The following is a 22,707-nucleotide window of genomic DNA, read 5'->3' on the forward strand; positions in this document are numbered from 1 at the left end:
TTTGCAACGTCGGCAATCTACATACTAGGATTTAACACTGTTTGCTATCAGTTTGGTTAGATCCTGAGGAAAGACCAGGCACATTAGTATATGAACTTATATTATGCATAAATATCTAGGATATTAATACAATCGATAGAAGTTCATACACCAACTGCCTTGGTCTATATTTTAATCCAAAATAATTAAATTTGACGGCAAAGTTTATTTATTAAACAGAAGACTTAATGGATCCTTTGCTTATTCAATAACCAAATATACACCTTTCTGTGTTTCATTTCAAAGATGAGTCAGGTTTAAAAAGTTAAGAATTTATTACTAACAATTTTTAAAGATGTCAATTGAAAATGACACTTTATAAGTGACAATTTATAACAGACAATTTATAACAGCTTTGATATTAAACTTGGTATTAAAAGCAAACCTGTGTCTGAATGAAAAGCTAAAAATGAAATGCAAGGTTTGGATGCGTGGATGATATCTCAGAAGATTTCTTTCAGAGAGAGAAACACGTTCTGGGTGAAAAATATTGTTTTGCAGCTAACTGAGTGGTTTCTTAGAGAGAACAGCATCAGACGCCATCTGTCGGAAAGTGTCTACCTCACCCAGTTCAGGAGACCCTCTGTGGATCCGAGATGTCAGGTGGAGATGGTTTGCTCCGAGCACGAGGTTGGTAGAAGGACCTTAGTGCGACTCAAATCGGTCCTGAGATGTCTCCGGGTCACAACGACTGATGAAACTATTTGCGTCTCAAAATCAATAACTATGAAGGAGTTTTGCGTCAGCTGGTTACAGGTGCGTTTATTCGGAGCAATTCTATCTGCGTGACAGAACAGCTTATTGAGGCTTAGGCAGCCGACCCTCGTCCTCTGGTTGGTTCAAGAACTGAACTTGAGCTGCGGAGATTTGGTTTTAACAAAACCTCAGAACACGCCCTCTCAGCGTCAGAAAGCTTGTTGTTATGGAGCCAAGACATGTGAGAGCAAGTTAACTTTTACCCTGGATTCAGTCCTGCATGAGGTGTACACGTGCCAAAGACCTTCTGGTTACTGATCACACATTACTGATTATCATAAATAATAATTATTATTAACCCAAAGAATAGTAAGTCATTTCAGTAATTAAATACATTTATACTGAACCATGATGATTATTTATGATGGTTATTATATGATTGTAATAAACAGTAAAATCAGTTTATTAAAATTATTATTTTAAAATCTTGAAGTGTCCTTCATCTTGGGACGGAACAGCAGACAGATAAAGATGGTGTTTAGCAGACTGCACGGCTCCTGATGGATAATCTGTGGAACAAAAATTACAGCTTGACCCAGCTGGGGAAGTGTGACCTTTGGGTCACAAATATGAGGCCATTCACGTCGCTACAACATGTTCCCAAATAAATTGATTCAATCAGGATTAGGTTTATGAATGTAAAATATCTTTATTTAACTTTTTCAAAATGTGTTTTAATAACAGAAATTCTCATCACTGTGAGTTAGAATACTATTCACAAATAGGAATTAGACAGAATTTAAAATTAAAACCAACAGTTAGCATAAACCACGGCCACAAACGGGCCTTGTTCTGGGTCTTTCTGCTCGTCTTTCATTAAGTAACATTACAAACAATATATTTTTTCTTCTCTGACTTTTTTTTTTCTGTAAATGTTGGGCATTGAGATGTTAACAAGCAGTTGTCCGTTACTGAGTCAAAACTGAATCTGGGATGTTAAGTCTGATGTGACTGAACAGCAACCATCATACATCAAACCCAAATACTTTTAAAGAAAACTATAAGAGAAAGGAAAGAGTCTGTAGTGAACACAGAAACAAAGATCTCGTCAGAAATACTCGACAAATATCTGTATATCATTCTTTTGTTGTACAAAACCAAAACTGATCATTGTTATTTTATTTTCTATGGTAACACATGGTAGAGGATGATATTTCAGCAACATCTTCATTTCAGGAATCAACAGAAAATCAAATATTATAACATAAGTCACTGAACATAGTAGTTTGTTTCTCCCGACCACTCCCACCCACAAAACACATCTTTAAATGTGATATTGCATGATCAAAAGATGATAGTTCAGTGACATTTACATAATCCACAAACATTTTGTTTGCTGCTAGCATTTGAAAGTTTCTTCTCACTGACTATACCTTTTCAGTCATTTTTTCACATCACTAAATAATCTTGTAGTTCTAGACTGAGGTGAATTCAGCTTTAAAGTCCAATCACCAATAAATTCTATTTTGAAATAAAGAACGAAATACACATTTTTTTATATTAAAACATTTCCACCAACTAAAATAAATAAATAAATAAATAGATAAATAAATAAATTAATTAATTAATAAATTAATTAATTAATTAAAACAATGCTTGGTTGCTTTTATTTTTATTTTTTTGCCTTTAAACTGAATTGACCTCATATCTACAAATAACCCACCTGGTTTCAGAGCTCAGTATGAAGAAGTAGTCTTTAGTAGAAAAAAAACCTACCGTGTCACTACTTGTTTTGCTGGTTCTGCACCACATCAGAATAATCAAGAGTTCTTAGAGGCACCAGGAGTGGTACAAATATGTGCTCATCAGGGTTAAGGTAAGATCAGTTCCTTATTAAGGTTCTATTTTTTCAGTTCATCGCCAAGTTCTCAGGAACAGAGTCCCCAGAGAGAGGAACGGATCAGGTTCTGACTCAACCAGAGGCCTTAGGGTTCGTTTCCTTGTTTTCCTTGTGTTTTATGACATCTGTCCTGGGCCTGTGAAAGTACCAACATATGATAGATGCACACTCTAGGAGATGATTAAATCCCAACATAGACTGTAAGAGGAAAAAAAGGTGTAGTGATTCTTTTGAGATAACTACGTACACATGAAAACAAAGATGCACATCTTGTTTCACCAGATGAAGGTAGCAGAGGAGTTTTCATGCTTGCACAGTTAAATAGAAAGAAACTTCTCTAGAATGAGGGCCCAGCACTTCTACACCAAGACTGTTGATAGATGCAGGCCAGGCGTCTGTGCAGAGCCTGCATGGACAGCATCATTAGGGTCAACATGAGGGCTGTTAGCATATTGTCTTAAAAGCCCAGCGAGGAAAACCACAACAGCGCTAGGCTACTCTCAGTCACATGGTTCCAACCCTGACCTCAACCACTTTTCTTCTGTTTGACGCGTTGGCTGGTGATTTCCATAATGAGCCTTTAATACAGTATTTTAAACAGCTTCCTGAGAGTTAGCTAGCTACCATTCTACAAAACACACCATATATCTAGCTATCTGCTCCTCATAGGTAAATAGTGCAGGAATGCACCAGTAACCCACCCAGTTAAACCGTTTAACTCAGTAAGTTAGACATCAACTGTTAAAGTTACCAATTAGGCTAAATTTGTTATGTAGAGTAAGTGTAGATGTTTCATTTGTCAGTTTGAGGTAAAATCTGTGACTTTTCCACGGTGGATGTGTCAGAGGGATAGTTCTTTTTTTTTTTTGGTGGTGTCGTTGGTGTTTAAACTGCTGTAGATAGCGATCAGTGCAACTCCATGTCCCAGTTCAAAGCCCGTCAGGAGCAAAAGAGGTGCAAATGTTACCATCGAAAACAAGTCAAGCTCAAAAGCATAGTACAAGTTTAAACTTGGGTCCAATGAAATGGCTTTACAACTTGTGAGTTTAGCATCAGACTTCACTTTGTCATGATATTTTCCCATCCAACAGCATTCATGTTGTCACAGGTCAATGTGTTCATCCAGTCAGCTGAAAGTTAGCTGCTGTTTTGTTTCAAAAACAAATTTTTTTGTGCACTGCATAAAAAATATATTGACTTTTATTTGAAATTAGCACTCAGTTTTCATCAAACCCTCATGCGGATGCACACTTGTCTGAATGCAGCAGGTAGAGCGTTGACATTTAAATGTTAATGGATGGAATATGATGAAATCTATGGTGACGAGCATATTAGTATGTTTAGTCTGAAGAACAAACATTTCCCATGTTTTAAATGCTTCGAAAAGCATCGTCTAGAAGAACGTCGGTCACATTTTCTGTTAAATTCAGAGACCAACTCTGAATAAAAGCAGGATGGCATTGGCAGGGTGTTGAGTAGGTTTAAAGGTCTGTATTACAGACTCGGGTGATATTTAGTATTCCTTCTGACATTGTGGTGGCTTGTTGTCGTGGTAGCAGATTATCATGTTGCTATTTGGAGCAAAGGTGGCACAAAGTTCACCTACAGGGGAGCAGGGATGGAGCTATAATCGTTCAAATTTCAAATTATCTTCCTCCTCTTCTTCATGACGCCAAGCTACAAACCAAAGCTAGCAATCAGAGAAACACGGGATTGTATAATCTTGTGAACAAACTGTGGCAAGGCGTCCTTCCAGTACTACGGTCCTTGCCTCTGGAACGAGCTGCCAGGGGACCTCAGGGCTGCTGAGAACGTTCATGTTTTTAGAAACAGGCTCAAGACTCATGTTTTTAGCTTAGCTTTTAACTGAATACTCTCACTTTTTAAATTATTTAATTACTTAGGTTATTTATTTATTTATCTATTTGTATTTATTTATTTAATGTAATCTTTCTTTATGCATGCTTTTAAATAGTTTTTTTACCATATATTTATGATCAACATTATTTTAATATCTATATAACTTTTTATATTACAATTCTAGTTTTAGCTCTTTTGATTTTATATTTTAACCTTAATTTAATAATAATAATTAATAATCCTGTTTGGTGAGTGCTAGATGAATAGAAACATTACTGCCTTCATGCAGAAGGTTTTTACTTTTCTCCGCTATTCTAGCAGAATCTAGAGAGCATTCTGTGCAAAGGACACCCAAGTGGGATGGTCCATCAGTGTATTAACCCATAGCACGGAATATGAATGTTGTGGAATGAAAACGAGAGCAACTGTCGTATGTGTACAGCTGTCATAACAAATCGGCAAACAAGCTAGGTTCTGCACAGAAAAATAGTGATGGTGACATACACCCCTCCCCTTGGGAATCTTCCCAGAAACGTCTTTTGTTGTCCGTGACTTCAAATAGTGTTTTTGTTGACGTGGTAGCAGCCTGACTGTTTCTCCTTCTCTGACATTATTGAGTGGAGAACCTCTCACACCAGCGGTGTTCTGCTACTAAATACGAAAGTGCGTAATTAATGGTGGACCCATATAAGTGCGGCGTTTTGGCAAGACCGGCAACCGGATTGTCCAATAGTTGCTTTTGGTCCAAAACGCGTTATTGGTGGAGGTTTTCAGGCAAACACCAGAGAACCACTTTATTATTATTATTTTTTCATTTCTTTAAAATCTCCACAGTATATTTATATAGCTGAGAAAGCTAGCCTGGTTCTGGATTCAGTTGACAAGATATGTGAAAGGAGGATGATGGTGAAGCTGACCTCCATCTTGGAAATCCCTCCCACCCACTCCAATACACTACAGAGGCCTTAGACAGCTCCTTCAGAGGCAGACTGAGGGTGTTTCTCAATGCCAAGGAACCTTGCCTTGATGTCTTGGCCCCACCCCGGTTGACTAGGAGATACGTCATCGGGAGCCGCCAAGACGTGTTCCAATGTTCATGTTCTACTGAGGCGTGTGTTCTCCGTTTGTTAGTCGTTTAGCTAGCTGAGCAAGGATACAAGGGAGGTGTCTTGTAGCCTAGCCTTGGTCAAAAATAACCCACAATACACCGCGGTACTTTCAAAAAGACGGCAGATCAGAAGCCGGCAGCTACTTCGGGGGCAAATTTCAAGTTTAAAAGTACTGTAAGTCAGCTAATTGAAAATGGTTTTTTTTACATCCAAAGAAGTTATCTATGGTTGGTTAGTTGCTTAGTAGTTGCAGCTTCGGTGGCTAGTGGGTAGCAACTCACTTATATATTTAATTTAATAAACGTATACACAATTTAAAAGTTAAAGGCTTGTTGTATATTTATATTGAAACTAATACGTATGAAATATAACATTATCTCCCGTGTCACGTGACGTTACGTGACCGCCGTGGAAGCCGCGGCCACGGTGATGCAAGTCTGTTCCATTTAACCATTTTCTTTGACCAAGGAAGGACGGTGTCCTCGTAAGCAAGGCACCTGGCCTCGCAAGACATCACCTCCCAAGGCCAGGTGCCTTGACATTGAGAAACACCCAAGATGTGTGAAACGATGATGGTGAAGCTGACCTCCATCTTGGAAAACCCTCCCACCCACTCCATCCCACTGTGGAGGCCATTGACAGCTCCTTCAGAGGCAGACTGAGACATCCAAGATATAAAACAGAACGCTACCGTAGGTCATTCATCCCATCTGCTCTACGAGTGTATAACTCCTCAGTTTAAGTGGTACCGGCATTATCCTGGTACACAATTCCACCAATGCCATGCTCAGTATGTGTTTAGTACTTGTGCAATACAAGATGCATTGCGTTCCTTATGCTGCATGTATTAGGAAAATTCGATTCTCTATTTTTATAAATTGTTTTTAGTGGTTGAAGGTTGCAACAATATCTTACCGCCTTTGCGCAATTACCTGTACTTGGTTATTCTTTTTCTTCCTTTTCTCAGTGCTGCTATAACAAGTGAATTTCCCCACTGTGGGATTGATATGGTCTATTCTATATATTTAGATTTTTATTATGTTAGAACGTTGTTACAAGGCATGAATAAAAATGTTTTAAGCTACTTTGTTAGCCAAATTTGGGATTGCAGCTTTGAATGAGTTTTGATGGGGAAAATGTAGCCTTTATTTGTTTATTATTATTTAGTTTTATCCCCACATTCAGTTTCATTTGTTGTTGGAGTGCTCTAACGGTTGTGCTAACAAGAATAGCACTGACGATCTACTGCAGATAAAACACTGACTCCTCAAACTGTCATAATAAAAAAAAGAAGTATCCCTTAAAGAGTGCATTCTTAACAATGTAACATGGATTCCAGATGTCATGGCCCAAAATGTTTAGGCCTTGTCGGGGGTGGACTGGTCATCTGGCATACCAGGCGTCATCCTGGAGGGCCATTTACCCAATGTGGGCAGGTCCGGTCCACCCATGGGCCGTGTTGTTCGGTGAAAGAAACCCTCCGCTTCAGCGGCTTACAGTGTGATTGTACCTTTTTCTTTTTGTGGGGCCGCTGCATGCCAGTGTCTCCCATGAAACAATTATCCATGCATACAGCTAGTTTTATTTCTGTCATGACTTAACCCAAGCTTTGGGAGTTTCAGTTACAGTATGTCAGCCTGAAGTGCTGCTCTGAGAGGGATAAAAGCCCCATGGTGCCCTGGATTACAGCAGCCTACTTTGTCACATTGTTGTCACGGTAGAATCCCACTTGTCACTGGAATCACAACGATCAGTGTCACTGGTGGAGACGCATGACGTCATTACTTGGCTCATGGGTGCAGTGTCGAGTCACAGAACTGAACCCAAGCTAAACATTCATCCTGCAGGAATTTTGTTCCAACAACAAAAGCAAAAAATAAATAAAACATATATATTGATTAATGAAAGAAAATTACAGAATCTTCTTTTTGTCTTCAAAATGTCCCAAAGAAAATATTTAAGGCATGATTATAATTTGAATATCTGAGATTTTAAAGTCTCCAATTCATAAAATGCCATTAAACTGTCAGGACGGTCCAGATTTAAGGCTTTAGGAGTCACATGAAAGAATCATTTTCATGGATTTCTTTTTTTTAAAGCATTAAGGAACTGCTTGCATTTGGCCATTTTTGCTACATAAACTGTAGATATGCAACCAGAAACTTCACAGCCCCCCAAAATCTACTTGTGCCAAAAACAAGAAAAACACTGGATGAATAATTAAGAGCTGAACTGACTTCTTTCTTTTGAAATTATTTAGAAATGTGTTTATTTTGTGCACATGAATGAATTCCCACCTCTAAACACACCTGGGAACAAAAAATGATGACTGTACTTTAGGACAGACTCATCACCACCATCATTAACACAAATCTCCAGTGAATAGTTCAGTCTGCCTGCTAAAGAAAACCATCAGAAGTCTCCTGTCACTGAAGGTTTTTCTGAGAGAATAGGCAGCCCATAATGGAAAAACACCCCAGATCGCTTTAAAACGAATTATTTATGACAGATTTACCAGGTTTAATGGTGGCCAATGTCATAGAAAAAGTGCTAAATCTTTAAACGATCTTGCACGACGCCTGAAATCTTTGCATTTCTTGCGAGTGTTGGTTATGAAAAAAGTAGCGGGCGTGAAACACTCTCTAATATGTTAACGTAAAGAACACAGTTTTGGAAACTTTCAAAAATTCTAATCGAGCCCAGCAAATCATCTATCAAGATGTTTCTTAAAACTTTTTTTATTTTCTGGAAAACGGTCAGATGACATAAAATCTAAATGTTTCTCAGAATGTTTCTCATCAACTTTCGCTACGTTGTTTGAATGTATTCTTTGTTCTAGCTGAAATATCTCTAAGAGGCGGGTGTCCCACCTTCGCTGCTTCTTCACCTTAAGACAATGCAGCACTTGGGGCCAACTCCAGCGGTCATGTTCGCACGGTCTTAAGACATCTGCAGAGTAAACGAATCACTGTTTGCTGGGACCATTAACTGGAGTAAACTGCACACTGGAAACAAGTGCCGAAATTAGCTCAAAGCACGGAAAACAACGAGTGCATTTTTAAATGTCAGATATGACTACATACTAGAGGGTGAACAACTACAATAAGCAGCTTCCTTTGAGGCCATGTTGATGCAGGAGAAGTGTCTACTTTCCTATCATGAAAAAAGGTACTCTGCTTCTCTGTGAAAAATCTGGCTGAAGTAACATTTTTATTTACATCTGTGCGATCTGTCTAGAACAGCAGTGAGGAGTCATAGAAACACAAACTCAGATGCTTTTCCTGCGCGAGGAACACCAAAACCAAGGGTGGAATACTCAAATGCACTGGAGTCAGATGAGGTTTTGTTGTCGGCTGTTTTCTTTCAGCAGAAATGCTATTTACAGTGTTGATTATGTACAGTAGAGAATCTCCCAGAGATGTTAAGTTCTGTAAAGCTGCGATGGGGAACTCCGCTCATTTAAAAGTCCTTAGATGAAGAGCCATACGAGTCCCCGTTGATTCTTTTAAAAAATTTCTTTTTTTATAACACGTAATAAACAGACTTGCTGCTGTATTGCGAGCCTCGACTCAGTGTCTGTGCGAGGAGTGCCGCTAGTCGGCTGTCTGATGCCATGAACGAACACAACACGCAAACCTAAAGTCAACAAATCGCAACGCTTTAAAAGAAAGGTTTCAGAAAGTAACGGGCATGATGGTTCTTCATCTCAAGGATTGGATTTCTCACACAAATCAAGACTTTAAACACAGTAAATATTTTTTATCATAAAGGTATCTGTTGAGTGTTAAATGCACTGTACAGCCTTTTATATATATTTTTTCAAAATATAGTTTATCCTTAGATTTTTTTTTTATATCTTACAGTATCCTGTACACTTGGTGTCGGCATTGAGATTGGGTGATATCCTGATCGCTGGAGAGGAAAGGAGAATAGAAAGATCGGGAGAAAGAGAAGAGAAGGAGAAAGACAGAAGTGGTTCAGTGTCATTGTTGCCCTCAGTGAAGACGTTGCACTCCGTAACGAGGATCTCTTCTGCCCCGCACTTCGATCTGGCGGAGACAAGACAGGAAGGTCTTTGTTTAAATGATTGTTGGATGAAAACATAACAAAATGATGATGGCAGAAAATCTGTGGCATTGAGATTCATCACTCTGAACTCTGAAGGTAAATCTACTCACGCATTTTATTTTGAAAACTACATTTCACGTTTTCTCTCTAAACCATTTTAGTTTCTAAAATATTACATAAGATATGAACATAAGATAAAAACTGATAAATTAACAAATCAAAGACCACAAAACTATTTAAATGAAAAATAAACAATAAAGTAAATAGTTTCGTCATCTTCCACCGCTTATCCAGGTCCGGGTCGCGGGGGCAGCATCCCAACTAGGGAGCTCCAGACCGTCCTCTCCCCGGCCACCTCCACCAGCACCTCCGGCAGGACCCCAAGGTGTTCCCAGACCAGATTGGAGATGTAATCTCTCCAACGTGTCCTGGGTCGACCCAGGGGCTTCCCTCCGGCAGGACATGCCAGAAACACCTCCCCGGGGAGGCGTCCAGGAGGCATCCTGACCAGATGCCCAAACTACCTCAACTGTCTCCTTTCGATCCGGAGGAGCAGCGGTTCTACTCCGAGTCCCTCCCGAATGACCGAGCTCCTCACCCTATCTCTAAGGCTGAGCCCAGCCACCCTAGAGGAAACTCATTTTGGCCGCTTGTATCCGCGATCTCGTTCTTTCGGTCATTACCCAAAGCTCATGACCATAGGTGAGGATTGGGACGTAGATCGACCGGTAAATCGAGAGCCTGGCTTTCTGGCTCAGCTCCCTCTTCACCACGACAGATCGGCTCAGCGTCCGCATCACTGCAGATGCCAAACCAATCCGCCTGTCGATCTCCCGATCCCTCCTACCCTCACTCGTGAACAAGACCCTGAGATACTTAAACTCCTCCACTTGAGGTAGGACCACTCTCCCGACCCGGAGTTGGCAAGCCACCCTTTCCCAGTCAAAAACCATGGTCTCAGATTTGGAGGTGCTCATTTTAACAATCAATAAAAAAAAAACTACTAAAATAATAGAAAGAAATTGAAGGATAATTCTGTATATTTTCCTACTGATTGAAACACGGATGAGTTATTTCATCTATATCGGGAATATGTCTATAAATTTTAAGAAATGTTTTTTGCAAGCATCCAAAAACATGGAGACATAAATAAAATAAATAAACTATTCTGCTACAACTGCAACAATCATTAGGTGCTTATGAGCATCCCATAATAATGAACACTGAGCTCAGAACGTTTGCTGCCACCTTATCAGACTACTTTTAGAGACGTGAGTTAATTACTGAGCCTCATCTTTAAACATGATTCACAGGAAGTGTGGAGTGCAAGTCAGCTTACCCTTGAAACGGCAAAATCTGCAAGGACACAAAAGGAAAACAAGTGTTGGCATAACGTGAGACATGACTGGGAAGAGTGCATGTTGTTGCACAACATGAATACACTTACATAAGTGAGAGTTAAGCACTCAGGTCACAGCTCAGCAAGCAAAACTGCTTTTAACTAGCTATCAGCAGACAGGTCGGGTGAGGTTTGTTTTCAAACACAAATATTGGGTCAGTTAAACCCAAAAACAGGATTTAAATTAAAGGTGCAATGTGTAAGAATGGCATCCTGTGGTCAAATCTGGTTACTGCAGTTCATTTTTCTGAGCAAAATCAACAACAGTTAGGCCTACGGATCAGCACCAGAATATTCTAGATGAGATGCAAAGACGAGTCATACAGTCGATAAGTAGATACATATTGTTTTGTATCTGGTGTTTTACGGTAGAGAGCACCAACTGCGGTGGTTTGTCTCTAGCATTACAGGAAGTGTAGTTGTTTGTTGTCTTGAGGTTAGCTTGCTGTTACAGTTTTGAACAAGTCAATAAAAGAAATAAACGCCACGACTCACTCATCATTCCACTTTATCTTTCTACAATGAGTTTTATATAAACTTCACTTGCACTTTACTCAATTTTAAATAAATTTTAAGAAAGAAAAACATAAATCCAATTGTTTACTCTATTACATAAAAGCTACATTTGTTGGGAAAAAAATCTAGAATATGTATTAATTAAGTCATAATTAGATTTATAGAGTATTTAATGTTTTAGAAATGAAAAAAGTAAAACATACACCTAAATCAGCTGTAAAAAGTATTCAAGGAATTTTGTGTAAAATCACTTAGACTACCAGTGAGGTTAATCAGATAAGAACTGAAAGACACGCCCACGCTCTGGAATATCTCCAGTTACCATGGTAACCTTCATGGAGATAGACCGTCAGAAAAAAACAAGACATCTTTTGTCACCATTCTCCCTGACTCTTCCTCTCACTCCTCCTCTTTTACTCTGTCTGCACACCTCTAATGCTCTGTTTGGTCTCATCTTTCCTCCTCTTTTCCACCGCTGCTCGTTGTTTTGCGATGATGCACTTTGGGGTTTTGGAGTTTGATCAAACAAAAATTTTATATAAGGAGAGTTTATTGTTCAGAATAATATGTGCCACTCTTGCCCTTCTACCACCGCTTTCTGCTTTCCCTTACTTCCTATTCTCCTTCCTTTATGGAGCGTAGAACAATGTGATTCAGCCACACTGATGCAATATCATGCAAACTGTCAGAAAGCCCCCAGAGGACCCTCCCCCACTCTTGGATTCAGCCCTGAAAGCAATTTGGCTGGAGATACTGAGGTCAGATTGCATTCATTTTTCAACTGAGCAAATGTTGCTCATGGAAATGAGAGTTGGACTAGTTCACCTTTTTAGGCATTATGGGTAAAACTACTCAGTACAACAGCGTAAACCAATTCTGGGCTATGGTACTCATATTCCCTTGTGTTTTTAGATGTTCAGGGGGGCAATTTGGTTTTCATCATCCTGACCGTGGAACACTGGATCAGCTCTATACCCCTAGGCGGGTCCTGGAAGGTTTGTGGACGTTTGCCCAACCAATCTACATCTGTTTTGTGGACTCGGAGTAGGCGTTCAACCGTGTACCTCAGAGGGCCCTGTGGGGGGTAATCTAGGAGTACAGGGTACCAGGCCAGTTGATACGGACAAATAAGACCCTGTATGACCGGTGCCAGAGCTTGGTCCTCATTGCCGGCAGTGAGTCGAGCTCATTCCCAGTGAGAGTTGGACTTCGCCATTGACTTAGTTAGTCTTTAGAAGTGGGGCGGGACACAACCGGCATGAGGACAGTATGTTCTAATGGGAGACGGGCTTCAATACAAACGGTTGTTTTCCGCTTGGTCCTAATGCTCAACCAGTGTCTATTTAATGTGGCGTAATATTGTTTTTGGATGGTAAAAAGTGCAGGGGTCAAACCTTGACATTGGGAAAAAGTGGCCGGGGGGGTCATGTCCCCCTGTCCCCCCCAAAGAAATTACGTCCATGGACTCCGGCAAGGCTGACCGTTGTCACCGACTCAGTTCATAACTTTATGGACAGGATTTCAAGGCGCAGCCAACGTGTTGAGGGGATCGGTTTAGGTGGCCAAAGGATCAGGTCTCTGCTTTTTGCAGATGATGTGGTCCTGCTGGCTTCATCCGTGATCTTGAGCCACAATTATGTGCATCCAAGCAGCTCTTTATTTTTTATTTTTTTTTGCTTCATTCTGCTTTATTAGCAAATCTTCCAAATTTCCAAATGCTGGTTGTTTGGCGACGTCTGCTGATGTCACTTCCTACTGAGGCACAACCAATCAGCATGAGTTAACTATAAGTCCTGCCCAGTGAGTCTACTGGGTCATCTCTGGGTACGTAACCCAGTTCAGGGACTCGGTTGGCCCCTGAAAACCTCCGGAAAGTGGCAGTTCTGGGCCGGACTGGTGAAATGGAGGACATGAAGGTCTGGTAAAATAACTTGGAAGGTCCGATAGTGGAAACAGACCTAAAGTAGAAAAGTCTGAGGAGTCAAACAGCTGATCCGGGTCCTTTTCTGTTTCATTGAAATTATACTTTTGACTTTTTAATACTTTGTCCCATTTTTAAATCATTTTGACTTGATTCGATACATCCTTGTCATCTCACAGAATTATAGCTAAACATGTGTAATGGTAAAATGAAAAAAAAACATAAATCATTAGGTCAAATAAGGACCACTATCAAATGTAATGTTTCATTTTTCTTTCCTCACCTTTGTTGTCTGTCTGCAGATCATCAAGATAGAAGTCTGTCTGCCGGTTTCCCAGAACAAAGGCTAGGAAGGACAGGATGAGGGCATCCAGGATGCCCATAATGGCCAACATGTAGGCCCAGCGTACGGAGCAATTACCCAGGGAGTATTTTCCTGATTGCTCCCCACACATGTCCTGGATCACTTCTGCATCCCATCCGTCAGGGAAGATCATGCATCCCAGCACCAGGCACACTCCTGCAGGTGGAAACAGGAAAAGATTTGAATAGTTAAACAAACAGGTGAACACAGCAAATGTGGGTCACACTGAATGTGGTTTGTAGCGAAACATTTTGTTTAACGTGCAGAGTGAAAAGAAACCAAAACACATGAAAAAACTATGTAAAAATGAACTCAGCAGTGAATTTTAACCAGAAGAAGAAGAAGAAATTATCATTTCTATAGCGCCTCTCAAGATAAAAATCACGAGGTGCTTGAGGTCTGATTATCAATGTGAAAGTGTCTTTAGTTACCAGACTAGAAATCAGTTGCTGTAGCAAAATGATTTTGTTCTGCAGGTTGGTCTAGCCACACTCCATTGGAACCTTAGCAGGTCTACCATTGGCCTGAGCAGTATTGTGTTGTGCCAATCACAGCGCACAGTTTTGTGGGCAGGATGATGCAACGGTGCGGAACAACAAAGATGGCATTGCCTTGTTTGAAACGGCTTAGGATTATTTAGACTTGGGTTTTTCTTTGAGCCAAGAGCAGATAGAGGAACTTAAGTCCTTATTTGCGTCTTCTTTGATGGAGTATGGCAGATTACCCGGATGACTGACACCCGTAGTCACGAGTCTGTGGCGTCACCTTGTTTGTTGTCCAATTGCATGCAGAGCCAGCTTGTAAAACAACCGTGGATCCCGCCCCACGACTAGCGATGGGTACCAAATTCGGTAATTTTTAAGGTACCGACCGAATTCCACAGTACCGACTGAACACCGATTCACGTCACTTGAAACGGTGCCTCGTTTCGGTACCCGTCCTTCATAACGAGAACTTGCCTAGACAGCTGCGCATGCGCAAGAGTGTTATGTCAGTCGCTGCGAGCTAGTTGTAAACAGAGCAGCATGGTAGAAAGAACGCACGCTAAAGCTTGGGTCCACTTCACTAAATGTGATGGGTAACTGGGTGATGATGAAACCAGTGACAACGATCTAATTGAGATATCCTCATCTTAATCTGCTCCGGTAGGTAAATAAAATGTTTAAGATAAAGTTAGCTTGATATGTTAACTTCCGTTTTGCTAATGGTGCGTTCGCTTTCTCCTCGGAACTCCGAATTTCCAACTGGAAGAACATGAACGCGCTTTAAAGTTTGGCTTCACTTTACTAAATGCGACAGGTGATTGGGTGAAGATGAAACCAGCGACAACGATCTAAGTGTGAGGCATCATCGTTTTAATCTGCTCCAGCAGCTAAATAAACTGTAGATAACATTAGCTTGATAAATTAGCTTCCATTGCCACCATTGTTATCATCTAATGGTGCATTTGCTTTCTCCTCAGAAATACCAACTTCCCAGAAGGAAAAATCAAAGAAAAAGGACGGCAAAAGGAATGAAGATACACAGTAAATTTAGTTCACAGTGAAGATGTTTGCTTCAGTTTAATTATCAGCTTATAGAACTACAAGGACGATGTTAAGATACAAACAGTTGTATGTTATTTATCGTGATATTTATCAAATATGGTTATATATTGAGAAAAATATATATTTAATTATAAAAGAGAATTAAAGTATTAAACACTCAAATGTATCTAAAATTGGTACCGTTAAGTACCGGTATAGATTCCTAGGTACTGGGAATTAGTACAGAATCGATTCAAATGTCAAAGGTACCCATGCCTACCCACGACTGAGCTTTGTCTGTGGGTTGTGGTCGGAATATATATTCGCATATATAGGATAAAGATAAAGATTATTAAGATAATCTTCTCAGTCACTAAACATCTTAGATTAGCCAATTAATAATTTGTGTAAAACGTTCTAAGGAACTCAACGCCACTTGCATGGAAAGTGAAATAAATCATTAATGTCTGATTTGAAGTTTAAATGTTTGGTGTTTTAAAAGACATTTCTGTAGTATTTCTACAGCAAGCTGTCAAGATGGCTGTTCAAAAGGTATCTAAATCTGTACATTTCATTATTAAATGCAACATTAGTTCTGAAATTCAGTTTGACCACAGACGGTGTCATAAAATCCTCTACATCAGTGGTATTCAGTTCCCGGCCTGGCGGGCCGGTATCCCGCACGTTTTAGTTTGAACTCTGTTTCAACACACCTGATTTCAATCAGCAGGTGATTAACAGGCTTCTGCAGAGCCCGATGAGCTGCTGCACAGGTGATTCAACCACTAAATCAAGTGTGTTGAGAAACAAGAGAACAAGAAAACCTGCTGGATACTGGCCCTCCAGGCCCAGAATTAAATACCCCGGCTCTACATGATTTAAAAATTGCTATTGTGAACAGAGCTTAGAGGTGTTGGTAAAAGCATGGAGAGCATGACCTATATACACCTTTTTTTTTTTTTTTCATTAGACATTTTCAGGAGAATGCACAAACAGTTTGTATCCTCCCCACCAATAGATTCTATTCACATATGTGCATCATAGCGGGATATTTTCTGCAGGAGCTGCATTTTGATCACTGGGTGTTTGTGAGGTAGTTGCTGCAGGAACAAACGGCCGCCTCCAGTGCACAGGCAGAGAAAACATAATGCAGAAAATACGGTGTGGAAATGGCAGTGTTTTCCTCGCGGCACGTTAAGAATAGCAGACGAGGCTCCCTTTTGAATTAACGCCACGTGTATCCAAGCATATCCATAATAATGAGGAGTTAGTGGAAAGCAACATGCAGGTCAGCAGAAAAGAGAATGGAGCAGGAACTCTTACCAGCGTGAAAAATTGAGAGAAATGCATCACGTGCAAACCAGGAGTGGAGACAACACACACTGCGCAGCCCATTGGGGAAATGCATCTGTGCAATTTCAAAACCACAACTAAAAGGATAATCCATACTTTGCACCTGCTCATTCATCAAAGCTTGTATCACCTGGGAGCTGATTTAGCCATATTCTGTGCCCATGGTACTGCTTAACTAGCAGTCCAACTCTGGTAGGGGGGTGGTTGTGTGGTGTCCACTGACAAGTGAGGATCATTTCAGACCAGATGCAAGTTTTCACTCAGATTGTTGTTGGTCTTACTTCGGTAGCTGATCAAAGGTTTCACCTGTGGAGTTTAAATGGTGTGCAACTGGGAATATTTGAATTTCATTGTGTAGTCTGTATTTAAACAGATATGATCTAGAATTTAACAAGGACCCAATTTTCACTTGGATTAGGACATTTTCTGCATGCATAATTACAAATATCAGGTGTTTCTTGTTGCAGTTTAATTATAAACTCCACCCATTCATCGTCTGTGTAACCATCTTCTTAGATCCAAGAAAAAAACTCATTCATCCATCTCCCCAGAGACACTCAGCAGCTCCTCGTAGTGGGTCTCAAGGTGTCCCGAAGCCAGAGAGTACATACCCTCCGGCACTCTGTGGGTCTACCCCGGAGTCTCCCTCCAGTGGGACGTGACCTGAAAACCTCTGGATGAAGGCAGCCAGGAGATCGCAAAGTCATATCCTCAAACAGGCTCGGCTGACTCGTTTAAATGTGTAGGAGACGCAACTCTCATAATGGTGAGGCTCCTCTCTTCATCTATGGCTTTGCCAGGAGGAGGCTCATTAGCCAAGAACTTGTTCTTTCAATCACAATAAAAATCTCTTGTTAGTCATTTGTAAATCAAGAAGTATGACTTTCAACTCAGCTCCAACAGGCCAAAGCAGATGGCTATTTCTTTGTCCGATGCTTATTCCTATCATCAATTTAAATACTGGTAAGACACAAAAATACTTCTAAGCAACAACTAGAAGCAAATACTCTCTCAACCCAATGGGAGTGCCCCACCTCCATCAGAACCCTATCCAAACCACTTTGGTGCATGGTGGAGGTGATGGCTTGAACAGAATCACATCATCTGCATAAAACACACACGATACATCCTGAAATTCTGTCACTCAACAGTGAATAGGGCAGCCTGTCAATAAAAAGCTCAGCTGAGAATGTGGATGCATCTCTCATTGTGGTTGTAAAGGATTAGCATAACGTTCAGTAGCTAAAAATATATCTATACGCAATGTTACAATGCATTGTGGGATGTTGACCTAGACAAACAAGCGCGTGTTTTGCACGAGTGTTCATGGGTCTGAGTAGCTTTGCTAATCTAAAAGTTTTATTTTTGTCTCCTAAATATGATCAAATGGGAAGGAACTAGGAATCATGCAAATCGGACACTAGATACCCAGATCAGATGTTGGAGGGACATTTTTTCTTCATTTTCCTAAGCTGGTTAAGATCTGCAACAATACAAAACCCTGAAGAAAAAGAAGCAGGCTGAGCTAAAGGCAGGAAAGGCCGTGGCAGTGTTCAGTGTGGATCTGAAGGGTAGCACGTTTATTTGTTCCACACATTTTGCTTTTGGGGAAAGGTCCTGCGTCTGAGAATAACGAGCTGATACCAGAAATTCTCACAGATGGGGTGTAAGCGAAGGGGTCCAGCTGAAAATCTCAGCCAAGCAGCATCCAAACGTGAACGCAACAGCCTTTAGACCAGAGGTGGGTGGTATGACACAAATGGTAAATGGACAAATATTTACCTAAGAGAAAAAAAAAATACTTAGAGGAAATGTTACTTGAGCTCTGTGAGTAATCAGTAACTGAGAATAAAAGTTTGGATTTTGTTGCTTTGTGCATACTGCTTCAGTTAGCAAATGTGGTTCATTTGTCTAGCGCTAGCACACAGCAGCACTTGTGCTTAACTGTGAATTGGGTTAGGGTTGTGGTGAGCAATCCCATCATTCCTCACAAAGGAACACTGAGAATATGGTCTTGATTCCTCTACAAGTCCACTAAACCTTTGTGGACCAGACAAGGGTGACAGGTAAACCCTCCTGGGGAGGCTGAGAAGTGTGATACCCAACAAGGTTAACCCTTTAGGCCCTAGGCCTTTTTTCTTTGGGCCGTGGCGCCTCCCAATTGGGGGCCTTTAGAGTTTCATGTCCCAAGTGTCAGTAATTGTTTGCGTTCCCCGAGCACAGCTACAGCTACAATCAAAACAGTTTAGATTGTAAACAAAGCCATTTTTGGTTTTTGGTACATTGAGATAATATAATACTTGAACTTTCTTTTAGAAGAGCTGCCCTGTGTGAACGTGCTGACAGGATGGAGGTTGTGAGTTCAAATTCCATTTAGGAAATTTAGTCAATTGTTTTATTTATTCCAGGGATCCTCAACTACATTTGTTCAAGGTTTTATTTTTTCCAGCAGACACCAGAGAAGGACAGATGCTCTTCCAAAATAAAGTTTAAATATCACTGTATCTTTATTAATTACAATTTAAAATGGCCTTGTTTCCCATCTGGGCTGTTTGTGGTTTTAGTTGTGTTTGGAGAATGTGGACAGTTGTAGATGTTTGGGACATGGAACTGGCCCCCGACTGGGGGGGGGGGGGGTGGGGGGGTGGGGGGGGGGGGGTTATGGTTAAACAGGTTAAAATTGAGATTTTTACTCAAGGCTCTCTCAGCCATAGTGGTCCATGTATTACAGTGTTTTAATTAGATGCTTCAGTACTGAAAACAAACAGAGCAAATAGATAATTCCCTGGAAATGGTCAATAGCACAAATAAAACTGTGTATCCACTGGATGCTTACAAAGAGATGTGCACAGAACGTATATTAGGTACTGAATCTGAGTATGTTAAAGTAAAGTTCATTAGTTATGTGCCTTTACTATGAAACTACGGTGATTCCCACAGAACCTGTTTCTCACATCTTGGCAAACCTTTATGAGAAAACGGTGGGCGGTGAACTCGTGGCAACAGATGAAGGAGGATTTGAGATTAGTCACCTCCTCACTGTGTAAACATGCAAACCCAAGTTCTATTTTAGGTGGGGATGCACACTGCTCGAAAAATGTGTCTGTTGCAATGACAACATGATTGCTGGTATAATGAGCCAACGTAATGAGAGAATATAATGACGATAATGCGGTAAGTAATGGGAGAATGGAGGGGCAACGGAAGTAATCATCATGGGAAATCATCATGTTATTAGCTTCTTTTATGACCTTTATGTGAGATATTAGCTATGATGAGAGATGATAAAATCACCACCTGAGTGATGAGCATCAGGTAACCCATTTTATGGATTTTTGATGAATGTTTCCCCCACCCGGCATCAAACTCATCCAAAGTTTATTGTGTGGGCTTTTGGAAAACATGGCAGCAGAACCACACAGAGAAGCTCGATAGGCATAATATTTCAGCCGGATGGCAACTCATTTACGAGTCACTTCCTGTTGTAGCTAATGTTATTTATGGCATTCAATTAGCTGTGAGTGCTTAAATTCCACTCCCACACGTGATCCGAGTCAACAGAACCTCTTCTCTCAGTACCAACTCGTACACAAGTCTAGGTTTATCAAATGAATGAAATTCAAACCAATCAAGATACAATAAAAGCACTAATGAACCGTTCTGGGGATATGAGTCGAGGATATGAGTTTCAGAAATTTAATATCTCTTCATGTGCTTTATTTGTGTTCTAGATTATTTCAAAGTATAATGTAATAAAACTACATTTTTACAGATTGGATTTATAGCAAAAGCCCATGACAAAGACAAACAGATGCGACGCACACACGTATGGCCAAAACCACAAAGTGTAACTGTTGTTTTTAAAAGTATAAACTGATTGTTGACAGAACAACACAAAAACACCTTTCCCGTACCCTGGTACTTATGATCTAAACAAAAACACACGCCATTATTTCTTCTGATTTCTGAGGGACACCAAAATAACACACACACACACACACACACACACACACACACACACACACACACACACACACACACACACAAACACACACACACACACACACGAATGCAAACAAAGAAAAGAAGCACTAGTGGAAGTCGAGGTCTGAACGCTTGTTTTCAAGCCTAATTGTCCCTCAAGCTGTTTTTATTTGAACAACAAACCAAAACCATTTAAAAAAAGATAAAATCTGAGTCAGATCATCAAATGACTGAAGCGTGTGTCGCAAACCAAAATATTATTCAAAACATGCCAGACCCACCCAAAGATAAAGGGCAGTTCACACACAGCAGAATAATCATGCCAGTTTTTGACTAGCCCCACCGCTTTTCATAATCTTAAACGTTTCACACTATTATCCTAAAACCTAGAAAATTATCTTGCCAGATAATCCTACCATGCACAGTGTGTTAAGAGCGCTTTGGTTAGCTCGGAAGGACACCAGGGCCGCTTAGTTGTTGGCTTTGAAATTTGGTCTGATTTTCAGAGACAAATGAACTTGTCGCCCATTGATAGCACCATTTGGTTATAGAGCCAACTGGTAGCCAATCAGAAAGGGAGGCATTTTTAAACTTTGAAGCCACGTTTGATCTTGCGAGATTTCCCGCCTGAGTGGGAAATGTGGTTTGTGTGTAGTGTTTGGTTTTTGCTGAGTTGCTGCCCACCACACATTGTATGACCCAAATTGTAAATGGTCTGTATTTGTTAAAACACCTTCTAGAGTCCGAGAAACCCCCCAAGGTGCTTTACAACACAATCATTCCCGCTCACGCATTCACACCCTGCTGAGGAGCTACAATGTAGTTACAGCTGCCCTGGGGCACACTGACATGGGCGAGGCTGTTGAGCACAGGTGCCACCAGTCCCTCTGACCACCACCAGCAGGCAATGTGGCTTACGTGTCTTGCCCAAGGACACAACAGCAGCATTCGCTGCCAGGAGCCGGGATCGATCCTACAACCCTCCGAGTACTGGACACCCCACTCTACCTCCTGCGCTACTGCTGCCCCAACAAATATGTGACTTGTTTTCTCCACACGTGTGGTCGCTAATGGTTTGAAAAATCATCAGACTATTTAAAAACCCCGAACTAGATCACGCTGGAGGTACAGTATTGCTGTCATCTTAAAACAACTCTTGGTTCCTGTAAACGTTGTTGGCGGCCGACACCATCCCCAGAGCACACCAGAACTCAGACGGCCACTCCGCCTCTGCATGGACCACTACGCATGTTTCTCTAAATGAGCAAATCAACATTAAATGCTGCTTTCTGCGTGACAGAATACCTGTCGTGACCATGTGACATTTGCGTCTTCTGTTCTTCTCTGCCTTTTTGTCCCTCCTCCATCTTCACATCAAGGACTCAAGTGGGCACCGGCAGGCTAAAAATATCCTCCACCTCCCCACAACCCAAGAAAAGCCCTTTGAAGCCTCTATGGGGGGGGGGGGAGTCCCCTCCCCCATTTATGACTCTGTGTTCTGAATTTGAAAGGGTGGAACGTAAGAGACGGTAAGCAGTGGGACTGAACAGAAAGAGGTGGCTGGGAAGACAGTGAATGAACGCAGACTGAGATCAGATGTAAAAAAAGGAAATAAAAATAAGTCATTAAAAAAATCTACTCCATTATTGTTTCATGTTAGTATTTGAGTCAGCTCACTTTTTCTCAGAGCAGATAAAACCAATGAGAGCTTTTAGAAAGATGGCTTTGGTGTCATTAAAATTACTGAGTTGAATTATTTATAGCACCATGGCGATATTTTTAACCTGGTTACATAAAGTTTTGCCAGCCTGTTTTATCTGTGTATTCACAAATCAGACAAAAAGCCACAAATATTATGCAACCATTCTAAAAATACCATTGATGTTCTATGTGTGTGAAGAGCAGCGTGATTGTGTGCTGGCTGCGTGCACGGCCGTGACGTCAAACAGCACTGCTCTGGTGGCATGATTAA

General features: G+C 40.8%; 1 protein-coding gene across 2 annotated transcripts in view; it reads right to left on the reverse strand.

Annotated features, from left to right (window-relative positions):
• Window positions 1-295: 295 nt before the first annotated feature.
• lhfpl4a (LHFPL tetraspan subfamily member 4a) overlaps window positions 296-22,707 on the reverse strand; it is a 51,872-nt gene continuing 29,460 nt past the window's right edge. The window contains exons 2-5 of one of the 2 annotated variants that reach the window (XR_011516703.1): window positions 13,792-14,028; window positions 11,012-11,028; window positions 6,157-9,653; window positions 296-6,101 (exon numbers count right to left, since the gene is read on the reverse strand). Coding sequence is in view for 1 of the 2 variants with exons in the window: in XM_015968606.3 (XP_015824092.1) it covers window positions 9,600-9,653; window positions 11,012-11,028; window positions 13,792-14,028 (308 nt within the window). In the remaining variant the exon portion in view is untranslated. Of the gene's footprint in view, window positions 9,654-11,011; window positions 11,029-13,791; window positions 14,029-22,707 lie in introns of both variants that reach the window. The other variant, XM_015968606.3, reaches the window with a different exon arrangement.

Source organism: Nothobranchius furzeri, chromosome 15 (genome assembly GCF_043380555.1).
Source record: "Nothobranchius furzeri strain GRZ-AD chromosome 15, NfurGRZ-RIMD1, whole genome shotgun sequence".
Classification (NCBI taxonomy): Eukaryota; Metazoa; Chordata; class Actinopteri; order Cyprinodontiformes; family Nothobranchiidae; genus Nothobranchius; species Nothobranchius furzeri.